Raw genomic sequence first — 26,138 nt, 5'->3', positions numbered from 1 at the left:
CTTTCCCTGGAAACCTGTTGACCTCACCCTCAGGGTTTGCCCATCTCATCGCTGAGCATCGCCACACACCTTGTTCCCCGTGTGCCAGGAAACCCAGGAGCCATCCCCCTTCCTTCCTCTCCTTTAGTGCCCACATTTCAACCCAGGAGAAATTCTTGCCTGTTCTGAATGTAACAAATCTCAAATCCACCCTCTCTTCTCTCTTCTGAGCCTCCGAAAACCTCTATCATCACCTCTCATCTTCATTATTACTACAGGGCCTCCTACTATGATCTGAGCTCCTTTGGAGGAGGGACGTTGTTCATCATCACTATTTACACAAAGCAGGTGTGCAAGACATATTTACTGACATACACTTTCTTCATAACCTCTCTTATCCCATTCTAATCCGTTGTCCAAATACTGCAAAAAAAACACAGTACTCTCAAAATGCAAATCAAATCCTGTCCATCTTTACTTAAGGTGTTTCGCTACTTATAAAATTTAAGCTTCATATATGGCCTACAAGGTCCAGCGTTACTAACGCACACGGGTGCCTGTGTTCTACCTCACTCACCACACTCTGGTCCCCGAACAACCTAAGGTAAGGTTTTTCCTACCTTAGGGATTCCCTCCACTTTAAACACTGTTTTCTCTGCTTTGCTTTTTAAGACCTCACCTTAATGTCATACCCTCAGAAGGGACATCTCTGATGGCTCTACCTCAATTTGCTGCCCACCGTCTTTCCCTCCCCCACTACCTTTCGCGTGCCCACTTTATTTCCTTACAGCACTTTTACCACAATTTCTACTCACACGTTCACTTAGTCTTGTCGTTACACTCCCCTCCCTGGGACACTATGCTGCAGAGGGCAGAGGGGACACGTCTTTTCGTAACTGCATAACCAAAGCTTAGCAACAGAGTTCTACACTAAGAGAGTACTCAATAAATTTACATTGAATAAATGCAAGACATCAAGTATGTCTAAAGAAAATGTGCAAAATTAAACCTAGCATCTTGGAGGGACAGAGACTTGTCAAGACATGTCGACTCTAATAATAACAGTCTATTATCGATATCATCATGGCTTTAAGATTTGGGTCAAATCTTTGGAATAGTCAACTTGCTAAACTAATTCTAAATTAAATGATGGCTTTAGGATGTCAAACAATAAGGAGAACGCAGTAATATCTGCATTGCAAATTTAGAGATGGTATATGAAAAAAGCCCAAGATACCTATCCTGTATCATTACGTTTGGTGGTGAGATGTTTCTGAAATTCATAACTCACTTGTTTAAAGGAGATGGGAAAGTGAAGTGGGTGATTATAAGTGCTGAGGAAATACAGAGTCAATGACTATTTTAAATAAAATTTCAATTCTGAACTATTTACAGACATACAGAAAAGCTGCAAAAATAGTACAGTTCCCATACACCCCTCACCTAGCCTCCTGTAAAGAGCTTACATAACCACAGCACAATGATCAAAACTAGGAAATTCACATTGGCACAATATTATTAACCAAACTAAAGATCTTATTCTGGGCTTCCCTGGTGGCGCAGTGGTTGAGAGTCCGCCTGCCGATGCAGGGGACACGGGTTCGTGCCCCGGTCCGGGAAGATCCCACATGCCGCGGAGCGGCTGGGCCCGTGAGCCATGGCCACTGAGCCTCTGCTCCACAACGGGAGAGGCCACAACAGTGAGAGGCCTGCGTACCGCATTAAAAAAAGAAAAAAAAAAGATCTTATTCTAATTTCATCAGTCTTTCCCTTTATCTATCTGTTCCAGGATTTAACCCAGGATCCCACATTTCATTTAGTTGACATTTCTTCTAAGTGTCCTCCAATCCATCTAAAACAGTGTTCAGTCTGTCTTTCCCTGTCTTTCAAATTCTTGACATTTTTAAATATACTGCTCAGTTATTTTGTAAAAAGTCCCAGAATTCGGATTTGTCTGGTATTTTCTCACGATGGGAATGAGGTTATGCATTTTGCAGACACACATCAGCATCTCTATACCTCCCTGTCTGCATATAAATTGAACACCATGAGCTCTTACTAGTATTTCTGATTCCAGTCTAGCACCCCAGGTGCTTTTTCATTATTCTTTCTTGAATAATGAAAAAACTCAGCCTTCATTACCTACAATATATTTCTTTATTATTACAACATTTATGTACAGTTCTTCTGTCTTTAGCTTCACAGTATTCAAGAAAATGGCTTCCAAAGCTCCTTAGGTCCGTTCCCTTCTTCCCCACCCCTTTGAGGGCAGTTATGTTACTCATTTATAAAACTGGATTTCATCTGTTAGGGTTTGTACTCCTTCTGGGGTTCCCCCAACCTCACACCTTGACTGGTTTTATCTAGTTTTTGGGAAGGATAAAGAGAAGTGTCACTTTCTCCTCAAACCTACCACCCCCATGCCCTTCCCCTTCTTTCTACTAATCCCCTCCCAACCACTCCCTTAGATAACTGGTCTCTTTCGTTTCTAGCTTATTGTTCCTGTTTTCTTTGGCAAAAAGGATCAGATATATGTGTGCTCTCTCATAATGAGCAGCATACTACAGAGAGTCTTTTGTGTACCCCCCGCCCCGGCTTGACAAGATGTCCTGGAAATCACTCCACATCAGTTCGTTAGAGATCTCCCTCATCCCTTTCTGGAGCTGCCAGTCTCCAACGTGGATGCACCACAGTGGATTCAAGCACTCTCCTATCTATAAGCAATTACATTGTCTGCAATACTTTGCAACTAGTACAATACTGCAAATAACCTTGTGTACATGACCTGTGAACAACACGGGGCTTAATCTGAGTATAATTACAGTCAGCCCTCCACATGAGGTTCCTCTGCATCCATGGCTTCAAACCACAGACCACGTGGTACTGTAGTAGTTACTACGGAAAACTGTCGGTGTGTAAGTGGGTCCTCGAGTTCAAAACTGTGTTGTTCAAGGGTCAGCTGTATATGTAACTTTATACTGTTGGAGATGTGTCTTTAGATACAGCTAGACATTGGAGAGCTGGGGCAGTTAAGTACCTGCATATGTATATGAGAATTACAACCCACATAAAAAAATTGCTCTGGAGACTTTACAAATTATTAAGAGCACAAAAGGGCTTCTAAAACCAAAAAGTTTGAGACTAGTTAATGTAGATCATAGTAATAACTGTTCAAAACACGAAAGTACAAACAGGATGCAGTCGAGTGCCTTCACAACTAAGGCCATGCTAAACAGCAGCAGTGTTTAGAGCCTGTGAGATCCCGCGATTCCCTCTATTCTCAGGTAGCATTTTCATTTCATATGTAAGGTATCTCTTCAATCTCTTCAGGACACTTTTAATACGTTGAGCCAAGAACAAAGTAACAACTTATCTCGAAACTCACTTTATGCCAAAAGGAAATACTTTTATTTCCACCTGAAGTATTTTTAAAACTTAGAACAAAATGAAGATACCTTTTCAGAACACTTTCAAAATAAAACATGGAATTCTGAATTAAAGAAAAAACACACAGAAGAGCAAGGACAACGAATGTGCAAATGCTACGCAAGGATAAGCCTCAAACATGATGTTGAACAGAAGAAGCCACAGAAGAATAAATATGATCACTCTATTTACGTAAAGCAAAAATACGTAAAACGAATCTATACGTTTTAAAAATATATACACAGGGGCTTCCCTGGTGGCGCAGTGGTTGAGAGTCCGCCTGCCGATGCAGGGGACGCGGGTTCGTGCCCCGGTCCGGGAAGATCCCACATGCCGCGGAGCGGCTGGGCCCCTGAGCCATGGCCGCTGAGCCTGCGCGTCCGGAGCCTGTGCTCCGCAACGGGAGAGGCCACAACAGTGAGAGGCCCGCTTACCGCAAAAAAAAAAAAATATATATATATACACAGGTTGTAAAGAAAAGCAAAGAACAATAAAAGTCACAATAATGAAGGAAGGGAAGAAATGACGGTTGGGGAGGAATACATAAATGATTTCTGGGATGCCAGCGGTATTCCAATTCCTTGAGACAATCACTTTACATGTATTATTCACACTGTGCATGTAAGTGTGTGTGTGTGTTTTACGTACTTTTTAAAATGTATATTATTCTTCAGAATAAAGAAAGTTAAATGAAAAAGTAATACCACTGCTTTGTGACAAACTGTAACCAGAAAGAGTGAGGTCACCAATGAACTTAACACCGTAACTGGCAGTCACTGAATAACGAAAGGCAAAAACGAACCTTCTAGTTTAAACCAAGCTTTACTCTTCACAAACAAAAGAAAATACACTGTGTTTATTAACATGATAAGCATAATTAATCTTTGGAAGCCAAGGTGGCATCTGATAAAGATTAAATATTCATTACTCATCAAAGTTCAAAACATTAGTTATAAAGCATTTCTTTTTAACATGATAAAAAATATTTTTTAATCCTCGAATTACTATTATGCCCATACTGGATATACTACAAAAATTCCTTCCCTTCACCTCACCTATTTCATGAAAACATCAGTAATGGACCCATATGTACATTCAGAAATTTAAAACAAAAACAAATTCAGATAATGAGAACTTCTAAAAATACAAATCCTCAAACAATTGCTTTTCTACTCCCCTACTCCCCCATGGATTCTACCATTAGCCATTTCTCCAAGAATCCCTAGTGTCTTTCAGTGGGGACTCATATTTAGAGATCACAATAGGGTCCTAGGAATACTCACCACCACTGCGTTGTCCTTTGCAATGACACAGTTAAGAAACAAGTAGCAGAGCAAGTGAGTAAAAGAGCTGAGATCAGATCCAAAGTGTCCCGCTTGTAGTCCAGTGCTCTTTTCACATATCTGAATGAAGTGCATCCATGTGTATCTTGCATATGGCCATCAGCTATCATTTTTCATAACTTGAATAACCGTCACTTACTGAGACACCTTGGAAAAGTCACTCATCCACTCTAAATTCGTTTTGTCTATATATAATATATAAACAAATAATCTGATTCACTTATCTGTTGGGTTATATAAAGAGGAAACGAGACGACCTATGAAAGCACTTTTGGTGTTATTGTAACACCTGACAGAAGATTAAAAGGGCACACTTCGGTTTACAAAGACAGACTGGTAGCAGAAACCATTATCTGGCGGGGGTGGGGGGAATGAGACAGATGAAATGGGTAAGGTGCTGCCATAAAGAAGGGCTTGTCTTATAAAACAAATAAATATTCTCTATAATTAAAAACAATGTGATCCTAGTCCAGAAAGCAGGTTGAACTGAAATCCTAGAAACAGCCTAATTATTAAACAATTTCATAAACCATAAAGATGTCAATTCAAACCTATGAGCAGTGAAATAATTTTCTATAAATACTCTAGTGAAACTGTTAGCAATGAAGAAAAATGTAAGATCCTCACAACACAAACTACCTAAAATTATTTAAATTAAAAAGTAGGGCTTCCCTGGTGGCACACTGGTTCAGAGTCCGCCTGCCGATGCAGGGGACACGGGTTCGTGCCCCGGTCCGGGAAGATCCCACATGCCGCGGAGCGGCTGGGCCCGTGAGCCATGGCCGCTGAGCCTGTGTGCCCAGAGCCTGTGCTCCGCAACGGGAGAGGCCACAACAGTGAGAGGCCCGTGTACCGCAAAAAAAAAAAAAAAAAAAAAAAAAAAAAGTAAAGGTTAAAACTGAAAGCCCAAAACAACTTAAAAATATTTATAGGTAAATATTTATATGTTCTCAAAATGGGGATAAACTAAGCAAAAAATCTACAGGGAAAAAGCCACCATGGAAGACAGAGATAGATTTAAGTACATTAATGAACAAATGAAAATGTAAGACATGGAAAAATACTCTTCCTCACTGGTTATCAGAGAAATATAAATTAAAACAAAAATTAAATATTTTCCACCCATCAGATTGGCACTAAAAAATAAAAACGGAGGAAGAAAACTTATAGTATCAACTGTTATTGGCAAGGGTGTGGGAAAACTGGTATGCTGCTTTTTCAAAAGTTGGTGTATTTGAGGAAATTTATACTGTTTCTATACAGAGTATGTATTTTATAATCAAAGTTAAATGGCTTCTATGTAACAGATAACTCCTCCAAGTCTCTCCAGTAAAGATTTCTGTGGCCATGCAATGTGGTATAAGCACTATGATACCAATTAGAAACTATAATGAGAGAAAAACAACCTGGCAGTGGCTAGCAGTCTTGGCAGGAGTTTTAGAGATTTCCACCACGTCTATGGCATTCTCTAAACTTAAACTTTCATTCAGACAGGCGAGAGATCCAGGGAGTCTCAGTTAAAATCACAGCCGAGCCACTAAGAAAGCTGTGTGCATGTAGGTAAGTAATTCAATTTCTCTGAGACCATTTCCTCATCTGTAAAATGTGCAAAACCCATCTGCCTCTCTGGACTAGTGAAGGTTAGAAACAGTGAATGACCAGGCCCTGGCTTCAAGCACTGGGCACACAGCTGGCACTTACGTGGTCACTGCTACTCTTGTTACTGAGTCTGGTTTAACTTAGTCTTGTGAATAATTAGGTCCAAACATCGATTATGTCTCCAGTAAAGTAAAAAAGTATGTTTTAATACATCCTGTATGACTGAAATACACTCTCTAAACTGAACTTTTTAAAAGTAAGGAAAGAAAGAGGGAGGGGGGGAAAGGTAAGAAAGGTGGGGGGAGAAAGGAAAGGAAGATGGAACAAAGAAGGAAGCCAGGCACAAACCAAGATTGGCAATGCACTTTAATGAAGGAAAATGGCCAATCGTTACACTGACCGCCTGAAGCTCAACAGACCCCACTCATCACACGGACGCTGAACTTACCAAGGAGGCGGGATCCCCTTGAGGAGACAGACTTTCTCCTTTGCTGAGGTTTCCAAACAAAGCTGTGGAATAAAGCTTGCCTTTTCTATTTAAAGCCATCCCTGTACTGCTAAACAGTTGGTCTGAGAGGAAGGCAGCGGGCAGGGTTAGAAAGAGAGGAAGAGGAGGATGGAGAGTGAGCCACGTGCCAAGCGGGGAGGGAACCCGCTCGCCCAGGGCCCGGCCCGCCGCCCACCTGCAGCTGCTGGGAGCTGTCGCTGAGGGTGTCCTCCCTGCGCCGGGCCTCCTCCAGCATCTGCGCGCTTTTCTTCTTCTCCACCTGCTCCTTGTGCTTCAGGTTTGCCACCTTCTTGTTCTGGTCCTTCACTTGCCTGTGGATAAGGTGAGAAAAATCAAGCTCCTCATATATACGCACAGGAAAGAAGGTTTATTCACCGACTTACACCACTGACCTCCAAAAACACCTGAGGACCAGCAAGAGTTCCTGCTGCAAAACCACCCCCCCAACACTGCCAAGCTCTTTCCCATCAACGGCAGCAAGCTGTTAACCAGGGTGTTTCGGGAGCACATATTTAAGCGTGTACTTTATGAAGCACAATGAAACCATAAAACAAACAAACAAAAAGGCATGGGATAGTGTGAAATGGCAGAAAAAGGAAATAAAATTCAGAGATTTTTGCTGGAAATATGAAAACAGGCTCTTGACATCAATGTTATGAAACTGTAGAATGGCTATTTAAGAAAGATTTGTAATACAACTCTAATTCTACCGTTATTAAATATTTGAAACTTTCAAAAAGCTATATATAACAAACAGTCACATAAAGATCCAGGGCCCCAGCTTAAGCAACGGATCATTCTATCTACTTCTGAAGCTCCCTATCCAACTCCACTGCCTCCACACTAAGATAAGAAAACCAGACCAAATGCTAGGTCACAGGTCAAGAAGACTTAATTTCACCAGACTGGAATCATGATACCAAGCAAAAAATATGTTTAAGGCACTGCCCAGGAGAACGTGGGCTCTGGAATGCAAGAGGACCTACATTTGTTTATGCTTTGACAGTCTGTGAAGCTCCTTACATTCTCCTTACTCATTAGGTAGACAAGTATTTGGTTAAACACCTCTCTCATGTACCAAGCATGAGAAATATCAATCCATGAATAGAAATAGTTCCTGCTCTCAAACACCTCCCAGGCATGCAAGCACATACAGGGTACGCTAAGTGCTATAAAAAAGTGCCCAGAAAAGGGGTCGGGGGTGGTCGTGATGATCGGGAAAAGCTTCCCGGAAAACTCTGAACTTTCCAAAGGTTACTAGGTGAGAGAACAGCAGGACTAAAGCCCTGATAAAAGGAGAACGTGTCCCGTTGGGAGAAGCCACATTCACTATGACTGCAGCTTAAAGCTGGAGCAGCAGAACAAAGGAGAAGGAAGCCAAAGGTAAACGAAAGCCACATCATTATATCGTGCTGAGCAAGGAAGTTGCAGTTTATCCTAAGTGTGTAAGACTTTATGTCGGGAGATGATATAATCAGATTTCCAAACTTTTGGAAACAAATCGAAGGGGATTCATGGAAACAAATCAAAGGGAGGATGCAACAATTAGAATTCGTTCAACTCTGCCTTAGAGTTGCATCAATAAACTGAACTAATAATGAGACCATACAAGCCACCATGGTCTATATTTAATGAACATCCTTTAAATCAGGTAATGACAGCCTGTGGTGAGGTCTCCTCTCAACACATTCTATAAAAGTTGCTTTATCTCCAAACTACATCATCACGGTTTGTCAGATAAAATACAGGACATCCGGTCAAATTCATATTTCAGATAAATGACAAATAATGTTTTAGTATAAGTGTGTCCCAATATTTATGACATATTAATACAAAAAATTATTCAGTGTATATCTGAAATTCAATTTTAACTGGGCATCTCATACTTTTATTTGCTAAATCTGACAACCCTACAGAAACTCAAATCTTGACTAATTGTAACATTAGTCTTTCCTCCCTTCTCTATTGAATTTGCCATCTTTAGCTCATCTACAGAATACCAGGTAGTTATCTACAACTGCTATCTAGAAAAGCAACATTTACCACTTCTCAACGCATAATGGCGTGAAATTCAATACTCTTCAGTGGAAGAGTTAGGTAGATCAGCACAAGTCTGTGTGCACACACTTATTTCTACCAATGAATCATCCAAAACAGTAACACTATTTTATTTTAGGAGAAGTTAGTTAACAGAGGTGTGGCTACACTGTGCTTATGTGGCCTACTACAAAAAACTCCAGGCAATATTATATTGCTTGAAAGGAAAATAAACTAGGAAATATACTCTTGAACAATAAAGGTACTTAAGAACGCCAAAAGAATGACAAATGGAAGGAAAAAATGCAATTAACAACAGATCATTCTCTCAGATGATAAACTCTTGCCCATATGTCGAACTCCTTGTAAATAGATCCCACAGGGTCAGAAACGCTCTTGGCCTATAGAGCCCTGAACGCTTTGGCTGAAAAGAAAGAAAATAACTAAGCCCTCACAATTCTACTAGACTTCTTTTTGTGAATGACATCTTATGAGGTTTTAGTGACTAGCATCAGTCAATAATGAAAAAATTTTTCTAAAATGTGCAGAGAAATGGTTGTATGACCTAGTTTGATTTTAGAAATCAGTGTAGAACTCTTTCAACAAACTAGATGAAACAGACTATAACAACAGGAATGTACTTGAGCAAGTCAAAAAGTATTTAAATTTTATTACCTAACAATACAGGGACTCTGGTCTTAACACAATTAGTAGGAAGCATCCCACAGATTCCAAACATTTGTCATGAAGACAGGTCTGCAAAGGCCACTGCTAAATAAAACATGGGTAATAATAATATTGAGCTTAATCTGTTTAGATCTAAGAGTGAAAGAGATGACATTTATAGGCCTAACTTCCTGAATGTCTTGCCTTTAGCCAAAGGTGCTGCTATATAATAAAAAGCAAAGATAAATTATGGACTGAATCATGTCTTTTCATCTAAACATGGAATTCGTTCTTTGTATTCATTCTCTGGGGCTAATGTCACTGAACAGGAACTAAAGAGATTTGTGTTTGAGGATAGAGTGTGGATCTTTAGTCATCGTTACTCTAAATGAAATCTCTGCTCTGTACTGAATGGAAAGGCGGACAGAGGAGGGCAGGGGAGGAAGAGCAGAAACAAATCCACTCAAAATGAAAAAGCTCAGTGGAGACACGAAAATACAACACAACAGGTAATTGTCACTATTAACACAAAACAGGCTAAAACAAACACTGAATGAATAAGTACCTTGCCCAAAGTCATACAATCAAGTAGTCTAAACATCCAATTCAATCTCAAACCATCAATAAATTATATTCTCTTGATGAGTTATTCAACTGGACTGGGCAAAACCGTAATTAAAATGGTGAAATGCTTCTATATTAAAAAAAAAAAAAAAAGCACTAAATTCCAATCTGGAATGACAAGAGGGTTTTTTATATATTACAGCCAAAATGATCCTTGCCATTGGAAAAACAAAACTTGTTATATTTTTCATTACTTGAAAAATAAACTTATTTAGAAATAAGTATAGTTTAATGGCATTTACTGTTAACTAAAAATGAATCAGCTAAGAATATTATAATTAACCTAACTTGTAACTCAGAGAATTATGTCTACACCAATGACTTCCATGGACAAATTCTTCTGGAGCCTTTCATAAGGTTTGACAGATCAAAATCTGTCATGCAAAAATCAAAATACAGAACAAAGTGATAAAACTTCCCAGTAAAACTATGAGAGCCCTTGAAGCTTAAGTTAGAGAGGAAAGTCCTCCAAATACAAGGCAAAAGCCTTCATGATATTTTTCTCCTAAAGCTGAATTGTGGTCAGACTTGGAATTACTTAAATGGTACCCTAACTGTTTTACTACAATGTGGAGAAAATATTTAGAGTAGAAAATTGCAAAATCACTTTTAAAATGCAGTATTTGTGCTTGCTACTTTTATTGCAAACACTGTAAGATTTCTTCCATGAAGACTATGATCTATTGGAATTATTCTATTCCATAATGAATATGGTCTATTCAAAGTAGAGTTCCATAAAAATGTTTAAAAAACAAAACAAAACTGAGTCTTTGGTAGTAACAAGTCAGGTGACCAATAATGGAGATGAAAAAGGAATTTTTTAAAAGAACGTGAAAAACATCAAGAATTAAGAAACATGTAAAATAAGAAAAGCAAAGCAGGCCAAAAACTGTCAACAAGGTGGTAAGAGAGCTAGCAGAAAACAATGTCACATAAACTATTAAAAAGCAGAGCTCCAAAAAGAAGAGAGAGTCAAAAATCTAACACCCCAGAAAGGCCGGTAGGCCCAAGAAAGACAAGTCCACTAAATTTGGCAGAGTACCAGTGAAGCAATTTTAGCACAGCACTGAGAGAAGATTCCAAATTATATTGCTTTGGAAAATAAATGGGAAGTGTGAATGTGGAGGCATCAAGCATAAATGATTCTTTCAAAAACTGTGCAAATAAATAGAAAAGAAAAAGTAAAAGGTAAAAGTAAGAAACTGTAGTGAATTGAAACCAACGAAAAGACACTGGAAGGATTGCTTCCATGTCTTTTTAAGGATGGGGAAAACCAGGATATGTTTTATGTTTGGGAGAGTCAGTGGGAAGAAAGGGAAGAGAAACAGGGAAATAAGGAGAAGGAGGATTCAATTTATGGAACAAGGTTCTGAAAACTGGTCAGAGGGATGGAATGAACAGGAAGTTTAGCCTCGGAACAGAGCTGGGACATTCGTCCCCCTGACAAATGTAAGGTAAGGATGAGCGAAGAGACACATTCTGACAGTGCTGATACGTAGAGAGAAGGAAGAGGATGGTTAAGAACCCCTTCATGAATTAGATTCGTATAAGTAATTATGAAACAAAGGTTTATTTATTTTTTTAACATACACTCCAAACAAACTGCTTATTTTTAAAGAGTCAAAGGTAAGAAGACTTTTTCAGAAATATCGTCAAGCACTGAGAAGTAATATCAGGGACAGAGATTTGGGAAAGAGAACCTTTTTCCCAAAGAAAGCCTCAACTTCATCTTTCTACCTATAATAGAAGTTTCAGCACCTGAAAAGTAGAGTCTGAAAATGTCATTACAGAAGGGACACGGATTCTTTTATCATCTTCTACACATAACATACACAGCTTTGCACTTTCTATTAACAGTGACAGGAGTCAAGAGCGCAGTGTAGTGTTTTAAAGACCCTGAAACGTATGGCACCATACTATGGTATCCTGGACCAAACAGGACTCCATGAAAAAAGCAAAAAGGAGTAATCATAACAGCTCTATTTACTGACTGCTCACCTAGTGCCAGACGCTGTTCCAAGTGTTATCTGCATTAACTCATTCAAAGTTTACGACAACCCTTCAGATATTAGAGAACTACTCCAATTTTACAGATGGGAAAACTACAGATGAGAAATCTACCTAAGAACACCTGAGCAATCTGGGACTCTAATTCCTAGGCTAGAGTGCATATCATATAAAAAGCCCTGAGGCTGAAATGAGAATATCTGGCTTCAAATCTAAGTACCACCACTAACTAGTTGGTTCACCCTAGATGTAGAAATCATGTTCCCTAATCTCAGATCCTCATCAGAATAACAATCTGTCCTGTGTAACCCACATGCTGACAAGTACTTTTATAAACAGTAAACATATATGATGTTGTTATTATTAGAAAATAGCTGGTAGGTAAAACGCATGTGGTATTAACAATATTTTCTGAACCCTATCAGAAATTCTCACACCTTAATTTACATTGCCATGGCTCATATGCAAAATAAACAGCTTTTAAAATGCAGGTTTCTGATGGTTTTCTGCCAGCTTCCGTTAGTAATTTACTTACTAATGAAGACAGATGAGTTAGAGTTACTTAATGGACCCTGTACTTGTGTTACTTGCCTAAAAAGTGGAAATTCACGAACCTCTCTACATACTTGCTGGGAAGATCAACTGAAATAAAACCTGTAAAGCTTCTGCCACAGAGCCTCTGACACATGAACAGCAGGACTGGTGGCTGTTTTTGTCACCACCAGTTCTACCATTCAGCAGAGTAACAAAACAAACCCCCAAAACTGAAAGGGTATGTGTAGGTTTGTGTACGTGGAATAATTCAAAGGTTCTTATAAAAATCCACAGACTGTGACAATTTTCCCTCCCTCCTTCATGCTGCACTTTACCTACAAATACAACAGCCAGAATGTCTCTGGATGAAAATATAATAAAATTAAAGCAATATTTTTCACCTCCTCATTCCTCTAGTGGCTTCCTTTCATCCTCGTTTCTCTCTCGGTCCAAACCTGGTCAGTCTGATTCTCGCTTCCTGACCACTCTATCTTCTGAAGCACAGAACCATGAATCCACTCTTCCGATAAATCTAAGATTCATGACATTTTCTGCACTCATAACTGAATTTCTAGACAACTCGTTCCTAGGATAAGTTCCATCATTTCAGTTGCTTATAGGAATTCAAGACAACGTTAGTATACAATGTTCTGTTACATATCTTTGTTTTAGGACAAGCATACTGACCTTGAGGTGAGACTGAAGGAAACAGCAAATCCAGGAAGAAAGTGTGAAAGAGAAAGTTAGAAAAAATTAGTGAGGGCAATATTCAGAAATAATATTATTCACAGACATAGACAAAATATAAAGCACAGGATGAGAGAAGGGAAAGGAGTCAAACAGATTCCGCCCTGGCAACAAAAATTAGTAATTTCAGATTTTCAACAAGTGTATTTTCATATTAGATTACACCACTGTACCTCAATGTAAGTTTCTAAAGGAACAAATTTTGTCTAAAATTTACCATTTCCTAGGGCAGGAAAAAAGTAGTTTCTTAAACACAAAGGAAAAGAAAAGAAGGCTAGCTGCTCCCCTTCTCGTTTAAGTAGCTAACTGTGATCCTACAACGTCAGTCAGCTTAGTTCTACACACACCTATCTTAGAACTGACAACTCCTTTACCCACCCCAGTCCACTTCTTAGACCCAAGTTATCCAGGAGCAAAAGCAGAAAAACACTGACAGCTTCAATTATTCTGTAGAATACAGAACTCTGATTCATTTGGAAAATTTTGAAATAATTTTCTCAAATGTGAAAATAATGTTTTCCTAATTACACCCATTATTTCTCATTCCAAATCTATCAAATCCACCCCCAATGGTGCAATCTAAAAGCAATAATGAAGAATATACGGCTCTATAAACCTCACTTCATTTCCAATACTGCTCAGCAGAAAGAGATACAAAGTAGCCATGCTTCACATTCCTACCCTAGCAGGAAGCCCCTGAGGTTCATTATTGCTTTTCATAACAACAGGCAGTTGTCCCTTTTTAAAAATTAATCAATTTCATTGAAAGTAGTATCAATGTTATCCTCCAAATACTTAAGACTTCTAACGGTCAGTGCCATCCAGCTTACCTTCAGGATCTAAATTTTACTTTAAGAATCTAAAACAAGAAGTTTATTTCTTGAATGCAAGCACCATTTCAACCTGCACTTTTCTAATATTTCAGTACTAAAACGAGAGTTTTTTAAAACTCATTGTCAGAATAATGAAAGGCAAGGACAAGATTTATGATCGCCATTATATAAGATAAATAGATGAAAAACAGAGAAACAAAATGACAGACAAAACTCCTCACAACCACACAGCGAATACGTGGTGGATCTGTGAGAAGAATGTAGGTCTGCTGACACACCTCCTGGGCATACTTTATATGCCCCATGATGCTTACAGATTCCTGAAGGGATCTGCAAAAATCCATGGGTCTCTGGCATTTGGAAAACAGTGCAGAATGCAGACAATGTTCAAAGTCAAAGAGAGGCCAACCATTTACCTAAATGACTATTCCCAACGATCTTTTTTATTTTTGTTGGTTATGACACATTACGTCAGAATAATTTTAGATCAACAGTGACACTCACTGAAATCTCATACAGATGCAAAGCTTTATATGAGACACGAGAAAATCCCTGAAAAAAGAAAAATTAAGCTTATTCCTGTCAAGAGTGAGCAACCTTAAGGATCTTTTTAACTATTTTACAGTTCAGGAGTCATATTTCACTTTGGCATCAAACTTTAGCTCTTGGGAAATAAATTTAGGAGAAAAAAATCTGCATATAGAATAACTATATATAATTCTAATGTTTCCAGTGTAAAGTAAAAACTTGAGGTAACCATCAAAATTTCTATCAAGACTGTAATAAATTATAAGGTGCTGTGCCCCAAAGAAACTTTAGGAAGATGGACTAATAGAATTGACTATGTAAAGCTGTGTGATTTATTCTGCCTTTAAATGATATCAGTGAAATTCATCTAAGAGGAAGAAGAAAGAAACAAGCGCCCCCGCCACCCCGAAAGCAAGCTGAAGCCAGCAGGATCAGATAAAGAACCAGTCACCTCCCATTAAAACACTCGCAGCATCTCGTTTTCCCTTTTTCTTTTCATTTTTTTAAAATACAACCCATTCTCCCTCAAGAAAGCACACACAATCACCGCACTCATTTCTCCTCTGTTCCAACTACGTCAAGACCACATTCACCGACACTGTCCTTCGTGGATCAAAGATACATGACTATTAATTTAAAAGTAAGGAAATGGGGCTTCCCTGGTGGCGCAGTGGTTGAGAGTCCGCCTGCCGATGCAGGGGACGCGGGCTTGTGCCCCGGTCCGGGAGGATCCCACATGCCGCGGAGCGGCTGGGCCCGTGAGCCATGGCCAGAGCCCGCGTGTCCAGAGCCTGTGCTCCGCAACGGGAGAGGCCACAGCAGTGAGAGGCCCGCGTACCACAAAAAAAATAATAAATAAAAAATTAAAAAAATAATAAAAGTAAGGAAATGCTTTAAGGAACCATTTTCCTCATGAATTGTATACTAGTTTACGCCAAGTCTATATACAGCTTAATATTAATTACCCTATGGGAGATTTCTGAAGACATTAATTAAGCTGAATAATCAATTCGGGATTTCTTTACAGAAAAAATATTTGCAAATATGAAGATTAAATATGTAGGTTTATATTCTCAGGTTATACGGTGCCATAGGTGCCTGAATATACTGTGATACCAATATAAAATCACAAACATAAAACCCACTTTCCCAATGAAAATGTCAAAAAAAATTTTAGGTCAACCTAAGCAAATAAACTTTCAGGATGCAGTTAAAACAGTCAAATATCTAATTATAATAGTAAACATATTCATCTGGTTACACACATTTAAAATGCAATACATGCGAAGATAATGTTAATTTGGAAATACTTCCTTCCACCCCCAGTCACTGAAATAATTTTATTCACTCTCCCTGCGCACATCTTCAATATCAATTCACCAAAGGAAGAAGATGCGCCATTACTTTATGTATTACTAAGAAATAAAAAAATATATACCAATTAAATCACACCATTATTTATTCACGTACCCGTTTCAGTGATGTTAAAATGTAAAAATACAAGTTAGAATTGGTATTTCACTGTGACAGAAGAGGAGAGAGGTTATCTATACTTTTGTTTAACCTGCAGATAGAAAAGTAATCCTATTGAATTATATTAAATAAGAATACTTAATGCATATGCATTTACTTATATTTTTACCGAAAGAAAAGCATATGTGCAATGGTAAACATATTACAAACATATAGAAGAAACAAATATAAAAATACACTCAATATCACAAACAAGGGTATAAGGGACTATTAAATCTCCATCTGTTTGATGAAAGGTCTGAATGTGCGGGGGATGGGAAGATAAAAAGGGAAGAAATGTGGGATGATTAGACAGTAAAATGAGAAAGGAGCTGTGTCTCTATGTTTTAACGTATGTATTTATTGGGCCCACAACAATGTACAGTCTTGGGACAGAATGTGATAGATACTATAACAAAAGCACACACACAAAAAAAAAAGGACAGAGAAATTACTACCTAAGAGAGGTCAGTAAAGTTTTTTTTTCCCCAAAAAAAGATAACAATTAAAAGCGGTCAAATTCCCCCAAATGAATAAGGGGAAAGAAAATTTTAGTCTAAAAGAAAATACTCAGAAAGAGCAGATAACAAAAAAGCATTCATCTCCTAATTCTAAAGCCCAGTTTTAAAGAAAACAAAGAGTTAAATCTACTAACATCAGACCAAAAGTTGGAAATATCCTGTAAACTCTAAGTTTGCCAACACATTTCGAAAGATTTATAAAAAATAAAAATAACTCCATTTTCATTACATAAAATTTCAGATACTAGTAAGCTTTAAAAGCAAATAAAAAAACTTAAAAGGTCATATCCTCAAGCCATGGGGATTTAAGCCTAGCAACTATCTTCCCTAAATTCTCCAAATACCACCAGAGAAGTACTTTCTCTTACACATGCACACGTGCAAATAACACCACAGACTAAATCTCACTCCTGGCATAATGGGAAAACGACCCCATTCTTTGTGTTCAAGCTCAGTTCATTATTTTGATCTTGAACTACAGAAGTATAGATTCCTCTCACTTACCAAAATGAGGTTGACAGTTAATTCATGGGCTAACTACCTTGAGCCTGAATTCTGAGCAAACTGGGAACACCCTTACTTTAAAAAAAAAAAAAAACAAGCAGCTCCATATCTTACGAATAGATCATACACCAGTTTTTTAACAGAGCCAGTTGTTTATAAATCAGAATGTAGTTCCCTTGGAAACATTATAAACACAGGTTAAGTTTTCTTGCTAGTCCACAAAATTTAAGTTTAATCATGATGTAAAAGCCTAGAACTAATAGTTCTAGATGAGGTCTGGAAAAGACAGCACAGAAAATGAAAGCGACCATCACAAAGCAGAAAAACTATGTTTCCTCCTAATATTATAACTACTTACAAGACTGGCCCCAAAATGTGTTTATGTACCTATACATATGTGTGTGTGTGTGTGTGTGTGTGTGTGTGTGTAAATAACAACACTGATTCCTGGTTCTCTTGCCTTTGTCAGAATAGTACCAATAGCAGTACACTATCCTGGCTTTCCCTCTCCATTTTACATCTCCAACTACACTACAGTTCTAGGACCTAAAATTAGGAACCTAGGATCCAAAACAACCTGCTAGCCTTCTATCCAAACAACCTCTCAAGCCATTATCATTTAATACTGGTCACAAAAATTAGAAGGCCAGACTTAAGAGTCTGAAGTTCAACAAGAAGCCCCTTTTCTATAATAATTCTGTATCCTGGGGTACACATTAATTGAGTATGTTAAATATTACTTCCCAGGAGAGCTCAACCGGACCGCAAATGGAAACCTCCTCACTGAAATTTCTAGGTACTGGCAAGCTGTGGAAGAACGCCTCTGCCAGCCTACAGATGAAAAGTCCGCTCCTTGCTGGAGCTTTGGTCTTCTGAGGTTAGATGATGAACTCCTTGAAGGCAGAGATTTTGTTTGCTTTGCTCCCTGTTGTGTCCCCAGAGCCCAGAACAGTGACCAGCAAATAAGAGGCTTCATAAGTAGAAAAATTAATTCATTAATTAATGAAGAAGGAAAGGGTATATTTTGTGGCAAAGAGAAGAGTGAGTTATGGAGAGAAAAACTAAACTCACAGATTGGCTACTATTCTCAAGATCTTGATAACTACAAATCTTAGTAACAGTAGTGTTTTTAGAGATGCGTATTTAAAGGGAGAGTAACCAGGTAAAAGGAATAAGGAATAAAAAGAACTTTAGGGCTTTCAAAGATTAAACATGTCTAAGAAAACATGTCCTTTCTTCTCATCTTTTAATCCCTCTTACAAATTTCAAAACACAACCCCAAATGGAATCTATATCCATTAAAATTCCAGTTTTTATATTCCCACAAATCAGGAAATATAGTAAATCCAAATTTCTTATAAATTATTTAGGTCACACAATAATATTCCATTATTCTTTATGTCACTGAAAATTCCTAACTTTCATAAACCAAAGGCAATCCTTGATACCTAAATTATGTGGAAAATCAGAAGATGGGTGTCATTCTCCAAACATAAAAGTTTCTAAGTGGGATGCTGAATCTAATTTAAATAAACCTCACATTAGAGTAAATTGAGGATTTCTAATACAAACACCAAACTCTGCAGATTCATTAGTGCTTCTGTATAAGAAAAAAGAAAATGTAATAAAGCAAATACAGAAGCAAAATTATGCACGGGGGATAACGCTCCCAGTATACTGCCATGGCATGTGGGCATTTAGCTAAAGGGGCATGAGTGAAAAAGAGCAGACAACAAGAAATTCTTTCAGGAGTCTGAAAAGACACTACTATCAGAATTTCATCAGCCTACATTACTAAACATTTTAAACATTATGCCCAAAAAAAGGCTATTCATCATGCATCTAAATAGAAACTATAATATGCTCACTTTAGAAGAGAAATATTCAATTTACATTTTGGGTCCCTCATGCTAATCGAAATCAATCTACTTATATAGCATGTCCATCTTTAGGTTTGTTTTTTACTATTATTTTCTCCCTTAAAATCATCTGTGGAGACTATCCAGAACCACCAGGTGATGACTTTCTTGAAGTGTCAACCTGGGTAGGCTACAGCACCCAGTTAACTTAATCCAACACTAATCTAGAGGTCACTATGAAGGTATTTTGCGGATATAAGTAAAGCCTATAATCCATTTAAGTAAAGGAGATTACTATCCCAGATAATCGAAGTGGGCATATCTCAATTCTTTGGAAGGCCCTAAAAGCAGGTTTCCCAAGGAAAGAAAAGAAATTCTGCCTGTGGACCACACTTGTGCCCCATGCTCACGGGAGTTCTATCCTGCAGGTGATCTCCTCCTGACAGCTTTCCCATACACATTTCAGACTTGCTTAGCCAGCTGCTGACAATCATGCAAGACAATTCCTTGTAATAAATCTGAGATATATATATCACATATATATAAATATATGTACGTTATCTCTCCTACCGGTTCTGCCCCTCTGGTTGAACTGCAACTGATACACACCATAGTACGGAATATAAATTTAGAAATAGTACTTCTTAGATTTAATTGGGAAAAACATTTTGTATTTTCAGATGTACGGGTAGGCCTACATAATCCTCGTTTTAGAACTGCAGTAGCTCAAGACACTGGTACAACACTAAATCACCTGACAGGAACTACTATTGTTCTGAAGAGCAGTGTAAGGGACTTTGTTTTTCTCAAGACCACAAAGAATAAGTCTGGGAATTCTTCGTGATTTAATCTAAACCTATTAATATTGGAGAATCTTACATAAGTACTAGGAAATTTTAAAAGAATAATAAGAATTTTCTTTAGCGCAATGATAACATTCTGCTGTCATTTTTGCACTTAGAAGGTTGCTGAACACCCGGTAAAAATGCATGCTACTGCCTGAATTAGGGTGCGGCGCTACAGCTGCATCGCCTGAGAGGCTACTACTTAAAGGGCACTCCAAGCTCAGTGCTTTGTGACCACCTGGAGGGGTGGGATAGGGAGGGTGGGAGGGAGGGAGAAGACGCAAGAGGGAAGAGATATAGGAACATATGTATATGTATAACTGATTCACTTTGTTATAAAGCAGAAACTAACACACCATTGTAAAGCAATTATACCCCAATAAAGATGTTAAAAAAAAAAGGCACTCCAGCAAAAGAACCACCACATAAAAGATGGGCTAGAAATCAAGAATAAGACAATTATATCCAACAATATCAGAATCTTACCAGAGAGAACACATACTTTATCCACAAGCAATGGACCTAAGAGGTACTGTTCAACTGGATATATAACCGGCTGGTCTTTAATTCTGATCAAGCAAAACCCCCAGCAAGCCCCGACAGCAGCAAGAATGGCAGCAGCAACTCCTCTAGTACAGAACTGTAGCCTTACTTAACACTCACTTTCCCAGGAAGTCTCAAACAAACCCCCCTGACGGTTCAGGGACAGAAACGTGGCACGGAAGGTACAAAGTGCGGGAGGCTGGCTTTCTGAGGAACAGCATGGCCAAGAGGGATATGAACACAGACAGACACAGAGATCAAAACCCCAATGGAATAGGACCAGGATAAGACAAGCCAAAAGAAAGGTGAAGAAACTCAGATGATAAATGACAGGGAGACAGACACCCACACACAGGAAACAGTGGAATAGCAACATAAGAAGCAAATGGTTAGTAAGAAACACAGCAGCCACACATACACAGCTCAGTAGTAAAAATCTGGGAAGAAAAGGCATAAAGTAATTCCGATCATCTTTTATTCCCATCTTAAACTATGCTGCTCAATAAAAAATTACAAAGCCAGTAGCAACTGAGTTTTTAAAACTGTTTCTTTTCTTGGTAGCCAAGAAACTGCGTGTCGAATCTTAAAATAAGATTACAATGTTACATGACCAGAGGACAAAATTCTATAGTACTTTTTCAAATTTATAAGTAATATTCTGTGGAAAGAACAGATCATTTACAACTCTTTCCCAAAATGTGAGAAATATAGTGGCTAATAAAAGCTATCTGGTGTGCTTTGGATACAAATATAGATTTAATTCTATTTCTTACTCTCGTTCAAATCACGTCCATCTCCCAAAATCAGTATTGGGTCCAAAAATGAATTGAAGCATTTTTCAAGCAAGGTATCTGGAATAGCAAGCAATAATTTCCATGCAGAGCTCTAATACAAAAACATCAAACTGAAAAATAAAACTTTATCAAGAAATTTCTTTTCTGAAATATTGAAATACATTTAGTAGGAAGTCACTAATCCATCAGAAGTATCATATTTTAAAATCTATGGAGTTAAGATTTAAATAAAAGTCTGATTTCAAAAAAAGATAAAAAATAAAAAAATAAAAATAAATAAAATCTATGAAGTAATGCTGCTGATTTCAGGGTGACACAAAAGCAGAGAAAGGCATGTACTCATGCGAGTACGTAAGGAGAGAGAGTGTGCATGTGTGTGCGCACGCGCACGTGTGCTGGGGGTAAAGGTGCAGTGCAAACAGGGAAGACGTACAAAAAACATACATAAGCTAATCTTGAGACTCTGATAGCTTGTTAATTCTGATTTAAAGAACTTTATCCACCCATCTTATCCAGAACCGGACCAGAAAACATGAATAGAGTTAATATCAAAATAAGAGGAAACAAATGAGTAGGTGATCAGCTCATTTATTCACACTTTCAACTTAGCGAAGGATTGTGAGGGTTGGACTTTATCCTTTTAGTTTTTTGAAAATCAGAATTCCGTGGGTAGAGAACAAGAGGAGAAAACTACTTCTAGGGGAAAATATCAAGTCTACCAATATCCTAAAAATTCTAAACTTAGTAAAACAACTTCTGAAAGTATTCTTCTACTTCCCAACATTTAAGAGCATGAAAATAAAATACTTCTATGAATCAGGCTCAGAGGAGTCACACGGATTAATGACTTCATTCTGTCACTGCCAGTCTCTCTGACTGTTCAGAATACAGTGATTAATGCAGTTCTACTGGAAGAACTATTTCTATGCACTTGTGAATTTATGTTAAATACATGGTGTAAAGAAAGAGGCCAAGAGGCATACGCTTTATCTTTGGTACAAAATACCCTAACAAGAAAAAAGGCAAAGAAAATTCCAAGAGAGCTATCTGGCTGGTTCTGTTTAAACAAAGCTCATTTTGAAGAAGTCGAAGTCAGAGATCAAAAAAAAAATCACATCCAAGTCTCCTAAATTGTCCTCAAAATGTCCCTCCTTCTAAATTTGACCTATGTACCAAGCAAGCAATAGCTTGCTTCTCCACAATACAGAGTCTAAAAATTCACAGCCCAAAAGAGCAACAGCTCAACATAAAAGGACTAAACCAATTAAAAATTTTAACTCCTTGAACTTGAGGTTCATTTTTTCCTTAAACAGATAAATAATTAGAGAGCAAGTGTCTATCTGCACTCTCTTAATTAGCCAGTAGAAAACTTTAATTTCTTAATCAGTGAATACTTTCTCTTTCCAGTCAATGATGCTGAAGTCCATAGCTTCCCAACCTATTCCCACTCTGTGTTGCCGTTCAGAGACTGCAACAATGAAGTTACACTGACTTAGAATAAAATGTAGGTAATAAAGTAAATGCAGAGAGGCAGATATATTGGAAAAATACGTCCCGAAAAGTACATAGTTTTAAAACCATCCTTCAACCTTTCTAACGTAGAGAGTGCCTCTTCAGCTTCCCTTTCCTTACCTTTCCAACTCAGCAATCTTCTTATCTTTGTCATTCTTCTCATTTTCCACCTCCTTCAAGATTTCCAAGAGGCGGTCAACTTCTGCCTGGGCCTTGCTAGAGTCATCTTTGTACCTGGCAATCTCTCTCTCCAATTGCTGTATTCTATCACTCATCTCTGGACTGGCTCTGGCTTCCAATGCTGCCTCGTGTGCCTACAAAGAAAATGTCCAAATTCTATCAGATATACGTACAGTGGCAGTGGGCAAACCATGTTCCCAAAAGCCACCTATACTCCAATTTCAACAGGGTATTATCAAACATCTAATAGCTAGTCTTCAATTTATAAGGTTCTTCTCTGCTTAAATATTACATAGACAAAATATCACTACACAGTTACTTTTTTTTTTTTTTATAACTGGAAGTTTGTACCTTTTGACCACCTCCACCCATTATACACACACACACACATATAGCCCTCCATTTCTGACAACTACCCATCTGGTCTCTGTATCTATGAGTTCAGTTTTTGGTTGGTTTTTGGTTTTTACATTCCACATATAAGTGAGATCATACAGTATTTGTCTTTCTCTGTCTGACTTATTTCACTGCCCTGATTTAGAAACAGACATGATAAAACAGTCAAATACATTCAACATCTAGCAGAACGAAAAATGCTGTATAAGACAGGTATATTGTTAATTAAGGTCTCTGTGACCTACTTTCAAATTCCTGGGCATAGGTAACATTGATTCCATAAACAGTTATGTGTTAATGAATAAAACTAAAGCTGATTCCCAAATATAATTAATAAATTGTTTTTATTATATTATTATTTTAGATTTTATTCTAAATAGCAAAATTCATACAAATACCTTCATAAAACAAGAATGAGTAGGCCTGTTCCATACGGGAAACTACTGTAACTTCAGTTCCAACATGTAAAAAACTCAGAAGTCATCACTACCATTCTTACAAGAAAAAGTTGAAAAACAGAAAATCAATGACTTTTCTAGGACCTATCAGAGAACTGAGGTCACAGGAAAAATTACCCCTCTAACATCAAGAGACACTGGCAAACCCACAGAGTTGAAGCTGAGATCTGCTCAGCTGGAGCAGCAGCTGTGAGCAGAAACACTTAAGTGGTAATTTTAAGGAACTGCTGGGGGCTGAGTGTGGACGTACAAGCAAACGAGTGAGAAAAGTCCCAGGGCCGGCGGTTTTAGGGGGGCCCATACTTTCATGCGCTTTAATCCAGGAACCACACCAAGGTCTCACAGTGAAGAGCCAACAAAAATCCCCTTGTGGTTCTGGCTGCAGGAGGGGAAGAGTAACAATTGTGAAATATGCCCAAAGCGTACTCTATCCAAAGACAGACCCTCAGGAGTAAAAATTTTAACAGAGCTTTATCCCACCTGGGGAAAGGGCATTTCTCCCACTCTAGCCCCTGCTAGTAAAAAATAAGACTCATATATTTGACACAGATGTTGGAATTATCAGACAGGGAATTTAAAGTAACTATGATAAATAGCTAAAGGCACAGGACTTCCCTGGTGGTCCAGTGGTTAAGAATCTGCCTTCCAGTGCAGGGGACATGGGTTTGATCCCTGGTCAGGGAACTAAGATCCCACATGCCACAGGGCAACTAAGTCCACGCGCCGCAACTACTGAGCCTCCGCACCTCAACTAGAGAGCCTGCGTGCCACAAATGACAGAGCCCATGTGCTCTGGAGCCCATGCACCACAACTGGAGAGCCCACGCATCACAATGAAGATCCCACGTACCACAACTAAGACTCAACGCAGCCAAATAAATAAATAAATAAAATATTAAAAAAAATAGTTAAAGGCGCTAAGGGGGAAAGGAGACAACACCCAAGAATAGAGAGGCAATGTAAGCAGAGAAATGGACACTCCAAGGAAGAATGAGAAGGAAATGCCACATATTAAAAACATGTAAGATCTTGCTTATAATGTGGAATCTAAAAACGATGAACTCATAAAAGCAGAGCGTAGAAGGGTGGTTGCCAGGGGCTGGGGGTGGGGGAAATGGGAAGATGTTGGTCAAAGTGTACAAACTTTCAGTTATAAGAAGAATAAGTCCTAGGGATCTAACGTATAGGATATTGACAATGTTAACATTGTTGCGTTGCATACTTGAAATTTGCTAAGAGAATACATCTTAAAAAGTGTTGTCAACAACCTAAGTGTCCATCAGTGGATGAATGGATAAGAAAATGTGGTATGTACATATGTATGTATGTATACACACATAGGAATATTACTCAGCCATAAAAAAGGGGGAAAGTCTTTTCATTTGCCGCAATATGGATGAACCTTGAGAACATGCTAAGTGAGATAAGTCAGACAGAGTAGATAAATATCATTATGATTGCACTTATATGTGGAATCTAAAACAGAAACAAAAAGACCAAGCTCATAGATACGGAGAAAAGACCGGTAGCCTGCCAGAAGTGGGGAGTCAGAGGTGGGCGACATGGGTGAAGGTGACCAGAAGGTACACATTTCCAGTTACAAAACAGTAAGTCCTGGGGATGTGATGTACAGCATGGTGACTATAAATACGTGCTGCATATGTGAAAGTTGCTAAGAGAATAAATCTTAAAAGTTCTCACGGGCTTCCCTGGTGGCACAGTGGTTGAGAGTCCGCCTGCCGATGCAGGGCACACGCGTTCGTGCCCCGGTCCAGGAGGATCCCACACACCGCGGAGCGGCTGGGCCCGTGAGCCATGGCTGCTGAGACTGTGCGTCCAGAGCCTGTGCTCCGCAACGGGAGAGGCCACAACAGTGAGAGGCCCGCATACCACACACAAAAAAATGTTTTCATCACAAGAAAAAAAAATTATAACTATGTATATTGATGGATGTTTAATAGATTTACTGTGGTGATGATTCTGCAATATATACAAATATTGAGTTGGCTATGTTGTACACCAGAAACTAATAAAATGTTATATGTCAATTATACTACAATTTTTAAAAAGTGTTCTCACCACACACACGAAAAAAGGTAACCATTTAAGGTTGATGAATGTGTTAATTAGCTTGATTGTGGTAACCATTTCACAATGCATATATAGATTAAAGCATCATGTTG

General features: G+C 38.4%; 1 protein-coding gene across 4 annotated transcripts in view; it reads right to left on the bottom strand.

Annotated features, from left to right (window-relative positions):
• Positions 1–26,138, bottom strand: part of ERC1 (ELKS/RAB6-interacting/CAST family member 1) — a 393,512-nt gene that overhangs the window by 216,330 nt on the left and 151,044 nt on the right. For 3 of the 4 annotated variants that reach the window (XM_007469478.1, XM_007469476.1, XM_007469477.1), the window contains exons 11-13: positions 23,042–23,235; positions 13,411–13,422; positions 7,031–7,166 (exon numbers count right to left, since the gene is read on the bottom strand). In XM_007469478.1, coding sequence (XP_007469540.1) covers positions 7,031–7,166; positions 13,411–13,422; positions 23,042–23,235 — 342 coding nt within the window. The remainder of the gene's footprint in view (positions 1–7,030; positions 7,167–13,410; positions 13,423–23,041; positions 23,236–26,138) is intronic. The other variant, XM_007469475.1, reaches the window with a different exon arrangement.

Source organism: Lipotes vexillifer, unplaced genomic scaffold (assembly GCF_000442215.2).
Source record: "Lipotes vexillifer unplaced genomic scaffold, Lipotes_vexillifer_v1.1 scaffold395, whole genome shotgun sequence".
Taxonomy (NCBI): Eukaryota; Metazoa; Chordata; class Mammalia; order Artiodactyla; family Lipotidae; genus Lipotes; species Lipotes vexillifer.
This window is presented reverse-complemented; position numbering and strand designations above follow the sequence as displayed.